Here is a 5400-nt window from a genome sequence, read left to right on the forward strand (position 1 = left end):
GGAGATCAAAATTCGCGGAGGAAAAATTTGAGAGACCAAAATTCTCCTTGTGAGGGAAAATTTGAGAGATAAAACGGAGGTCAAATTCGCGACTTCCGGATGGCAAACTAAAATTCTCCGCGCATAGCCAAAACGCCCCACAGTGTTTCGATTAATGGACAAAATTAAAAAACGCCAAGTCTATAAGCTATAAATTTTTATACCTCAAAATGGTAGCATAGGGAAGTAGGTATCAGTATTACCCGAATTTTTACTGAAAATTGAAACTAGAAGTTTATTGCAAATTACAGTGCATGTTTTGTAAGTTGAATTCAATACTGTGATACCTATAAAATAGATAAGTAAATTTTATCGCAATAGGAACAAATTGCTCCAACTTTTTATGCGAAAATTTATCAAGTTCGAAGTGACTTTTAAAAAAAGTACCAGAATGTACCTCCACGATTATTTTTATACTTATATAGGACACATTAAGCTTTACTAATTGGAGTCGAATTTACACGCCCAAATTTGTCCAAGATGTCCAATTGTCGAATATCATTATTAATAAGTTCAGTGTCCATGTTTTTAGCTTACAATTAGTCTCTACCCGTGTATTCCGCGACGTGATAAGACGTTAAGTGCAAACATCCGTCCTGTCTCATAGTTTATAAAAAAAAAGAAAAAAGAATATAGAGATATTAAAAATCATTTAATAGCAAATGAGTCATCTTCAATAGAATCATACATACAATGTTCCAAGTCCCATTCTGACTCGTTCCAAGAACCAAATATGCACTTTTTACATATTATATATTTTAAAAACTGAACAATATACAATTAACTTTTAAAATTCCGACCAAATGTTAAATCACAATTTTTCTTCCTCGAATCCGTACATACACCAAAAACACTGTGCGCCCTCGTGATATCTCCTTCTTCGTTAAGTCCAAATCTTCCACAAACTGAATTTAGAAAATGCTAAATTAATCGAAACGCGTCTCTATCGAAATCTCGAGTCCTTCTCGCACAATAGCCTAACTTCGTCGTCGAAATCCAATTCAACTTCAGATTCGTCTGTCTCTGCCGTGAGCCTAACATGTATAGGTTACGCCAGAATTCCACGCCGTTTAAAATCAAGCAACACATAGTCGAGTACGAATGCAAAGCTCGGATTATCAACATGAGAACAGTAAAATAGTGAAAGACTCACCGCGTGCACGACGACGAGCTAAAGTTCGCAAGGCACTCGCGGCGGAATCCTTCTACAGCGAGACCGTGCTGCTAGTACGTGTGCAAGTTTAAAAACGAACACGTGGAAACAAAATTATCGTTCACTCTCGAGAAGAATGCTTCGACGTACACAACACGCTATCTCGAATTTTTAACCCTTCGCAGGCAAACATATTTTCTGACACTCCGCTACTGAGCTCTGATTTTCTCGCTGTTCCAGGCGTTAGAGAAATCTGGAAAAATTCTGGAACACTTGTCGAAGTCTCCGTTGAATTACACGATTGTCCGTTGAGTCGAATGTTTCGAACTTTCTTCGATAAAAATTCTTTTAGGACAGACACGAGAGTGAATCTTCGCTTGGGTCGCAAATGACCAAAGCTGCCAAACGGAGGGTTAACATACTTCAAACATTCTTATGCTTTTTTCCGTGTTTGCATTTCAGAAAGGACCAGAAAGTATCGAAGCTCATCCGTTAACCAACACTGTTCCTAGTCTCGTAAAAGTAAGTCTTTCTCGAATTCTCCTCCTTTCAATCTACACTTCTTCTAACACAAACACAGTGGCGGCTCGCGAATTTTCCATTAGAGTGATGCGCGCTGCATGCTCGCGTAACCACCGATCTAAAATTGTCAAATCGCTTCGTGTATGGCAGCGCAAAATTTCAAAAAATGTATTCCTTGTTACAACGAAACGAAAGTTACAATATCAGCGATTACTTGGGTTCATCAAAAGCAAAATATAGCGAAACAAACACAGACCGTTCAACGTCGCTGAAAACAAGCAGAGAGAGAAAAAAATATCAACAATATCCAAAATATTTGGCTCACATTTTTCTCCAGTCGAAAAGTTTTCGCCAAAAACGATCAGTTTTACTTTTCTTCAATTACTTCCTAGGCGTACAGAAATTAGTTTCCCATTTACATTCAATGCTGCGACTTAAATTCTCGCGGTAGAGCAGAAAGCATAGGAAAATACGAAAAATGAAAAAAGATTGCACTTTCTCGAACATTAATTGCACGCGAGCGTTAAAGGGTTAAGCAGCCGCCCCTGGCACATAAGCACATACACACCGCCTTTGTAATCGATGCAATTGAATAACCCGTCAGACAGATAAGCGTGTTTACATTTCCTGATTAACCGGTATACACAATCGGGCTAACAATATTACTATTATTTACCACGAAACAAAATTCCTCGAACACGTCCAGATATTACTGGTCTTCCCTAAAGATGATCAACAAATGGACGTACTCGCGACAACCTCGAGGCGACTGGGTTGGAGCGTGTCGGTGGCGAAAGACGCGGAAAAAGCGGTCGAATTCTTCCAGAGTCGGGGTCACGAGCTAGTGATCATCGATCATCGGGGGCAGCGCGCCGCTGAGGCCGATATGATTTGTAGGTATGGCGAATTTTTGTTTGAGAAAAATCGATTACGTATAATGAAAGGAACATTGGAAAATTTTAATCTAGACGAATTCTTTCTGTTGTTCATTTCAGGGCGATTAGGTCTAGTCCCGTTTACCACAATTCCGTTATTATAGCTCTTGTAAAGAAATCGTAAGTTGATGATCTAGTTAGCGGATCCTATTCTCTCAACGATTTTTATGGAATTTTTGACAAAGTTCTGTCTTTCTACAAATTGCTGCAGGTTCCTCATGCACGGAGAAAAAGATAAAATCGTGGCACTGGATTTACTGGAGACAGGATTCACTAGAGTACGTTGCTAAAATACCGATATGGAAGACTCTGATTTAAATATACTCTTCGAAGCTTCTATAGATCTTTTCAAATTTATCTTAATTTTTTTGTCGTAATGTGCTCTTTAGTGAAGACGTTTTCGATTTTTTAAGGGAATTTTTGAATAATTTTGAGTATTTCTAGAGATGTTTTTCTAAAGGGATAAGTTTTTTAAAGTTTTAGTGTAATAAAAAAATAAGTTTTTTAATTTTTTAGTGTAATTTTAATTGTTTTCCATAATGTTTTTTAATTTTTTTAAGGAAATTTTTGATGAATTTTGACTATTTCTAGACACTTTTTTCCCATAGGGATGAGTTTTTTAATGTTCTAATGTTATCTTAATTTTTTCCACAATATATTTTTTAACGAAGCTCCTTTTTATTTTTCGAAGGAAATTTTTCAATAATTTTGGCCATTTCTAGAGATGTTCGTTTTCAAAGGATAATTTTCAAAATTTCAATTTAATTTTCGATTTCTTCTATTAACGGAGGCAATTTGTTTATTTATTTCAGGCTCTGATGGAGTGCTCCCACGAGAGGATCTTAATAAACGAACTAGTGGGAATCTACACTAGCGCACTCCTACCAAGGACACAACTGGCGGCTGCTAACGCACTGTACTTGGCACTTGACAGATGCCGCGACATGGTACACGTGACGAACGATAAACACATTGTACAGGTACAACGGTGAATCCACTATAGCTCTTGTGTCACGTATTTCTAATCGAGAAAATATTTAAGTCTTCTTACTTTCAAAATTTCTTCGCAAATATCACTTAAAAATCCTCCCCTTTAATTCATTCATAAATACTCCCTATACGCATACGCGCACGATAATTACTTAATAATAGTTAACACCTGAATTTCTTCATACTTCACTCTCGCTAGAAAAGTGTCAGTAAAAAGTTTTCAATTTTCATTGGAATATCCTTTCCGATGAGTGGATTTATCACAAAAAAAAAAAAAAAAATGTCAGAAGTGAGTAAATCTGAAATAACCGTGATTAGGTAATTTTCCAAACAGAAATGTTCGTCTCGATCTGAAAAATTCGAGAAAGCAGAAAAGTGTCGATTCGAAAAGAAAAATTCCATGCTCTCGAGCTGTGACAATTTTCTCCGCGAGAGTGCAAATCATATACAGAATTATAATTACGATTAATTAATCAATGCTGAAATTATTCTTGTTACAGTTTGTTAATAAAATTAGCGAGAAATTACTAGGTTATAAGACCAGCGAGATCCTGGGGAAAAGCATCGCGGAGATAGTGTTCTACGATAACTTTATCCTTATGGAGCAGCATATAAGTAAAGGAAGGGAGTTCGAGGGGAATATGAACTGCAAACGAAAGAACAATCAGATGATCACCATCAGCTGCAGGGTGATACCTTTCTGTGTCAGCCTGAAGTGAGTTCGTCTCGAATTTACTATCCGTCTCAATTATTTTTTTCACACGTAATTCTAAAATTTGCTCTTTTCCAGAAAACCGACTCATTATATTTATATATACGATACGACGTATTTATCGGAGAACATTGGTTCGTTAAGTCCAGCTCCAACTCAGCCCCCTTTTATCAGGGCAAATGCTGTTGTTTCTCAAAGGAGGACATCTGATATTAAATCGACCAGCGAAAGTAATGGTTTGAATTTTCGATTTTTACCACTTTCAACATTAAAACAAACAAGAAGGTTTAACGTAAAATACTTTTTTTGTTGAAAAGAAAAAAAAAAAATTGCAACGTTAGTGTGACCGAAAGAAGTTGTAATCTGAAATTGTATATATCGTGGTTTTTGAGTTTTCAATACACCTACAGTTGGAAATCAGGCTATCGGAAGATTGCACATATTGAGAATAGAATTTTTTCCAAATAGTCACGACTGATCGTAATCTCGTATCTCTATCGGCTGTGACAATAAATGAAGAACTAGGACATCTTGCGTTGCACTGCGTACAAATCCTTTTCACTGTATGGAAAAAAGAGAAATTTTTATTTTGATCGCAGGCCGAAGGCGGTCCAGTTTACACAAGCTGCACAGTTTACAATTGGAAGCGCCGATCACGAAAGTGATCTCACTCCTATCGAATTCGATCACGGAATCTACGACGCCCGATACAGCGGCGCAAATTGAAAAAGTACGTACTATTCTAGTAATTATCTCTTAAGAATATTGAAAAATATATGTATAATAAATATTTGTGAATTTCTAGGCAATTGAAATTCTCAAAACGACTGAATTGTACGTGCCATCGTTGAGAGAGGATACAGATCCCGTAGCGACTGATCTAGTCGGAGCCTTACTTTCTGTAAGATAATTTAAGTTCAAGCAAACATTCAAAATTTCTATATTTTAACATTTTTAACATTTTTCCGCGAGACAATGTAAGTTTGAAAAATTTCCAAATTTCTATCGAGAGATTTGTGACATTCAAATATATTCTTAATTTCTAAATT

General features: G+C 36.5%; 1 protein-coding gene across 3 annotated transcripts in view; it reads left to right on the forward strand.

Moving 5' to 3' along the window:
- Positions 1-5400, forward strand: part of LOC108577330 (high affinity cAMP-specific and IBMX-insensitive 3',5'-cyclic phosphodiesterase 8A-like) — a 32496-nt gene that overhangs the window by 2795 nt on the left and 24301 nt on the right. For 2 of the 3 annotated variants that reach the window (XM_017940471.1, XM_017940473.1), the window contains exons 2-10: positions 1655-1714; positions 2421-2611; positions 2710-2769; positions 2861-2927; positions 3462-3629; positions 4140-4354; positions 4430-4581; positions 4951-5081; positions 5157-5252. In XM_017940471.1, the coding sequence (XP_017795960.1) occupies positions 1655-1714; positions 2421-2611; positions 2710-2769; positions 2861-2927; positions 3462-3629; positions 4140-4354; positions 4430-4581; positions 4951-5081; positions 5157-5252 (1140 nt within the window). Of the gene's footprint in view, positions 1-1654; positions 1715-2420; positions 2612-2709; positions 2770-2860; positions 2928-3461; positions 3630-4139; positions 4355-4429; positions 4588-4950; positions 5082-5156; positions 5253-5400 lie in introns of all 3 variants that reach the window. The other variant, XM_017940472.1, reaches the window with a different exon arrangement.

Source organism: Habropoda laboriosa, unplaced genomic scaffold (assembly GCF_001263275.1).
Source record: "Habropoda laboriosa isolate 0110345459 unplaced genomic scaffold, ASM126327v1 scaffold697, whole genome shotgun sequence".
Classification (NCBI taxonomy): Eukaryota; Metazoa; Arthropoda; class Insecta; order Hymenoptera; family Apidae; genus Habropoda; species Habropoda laboriosa.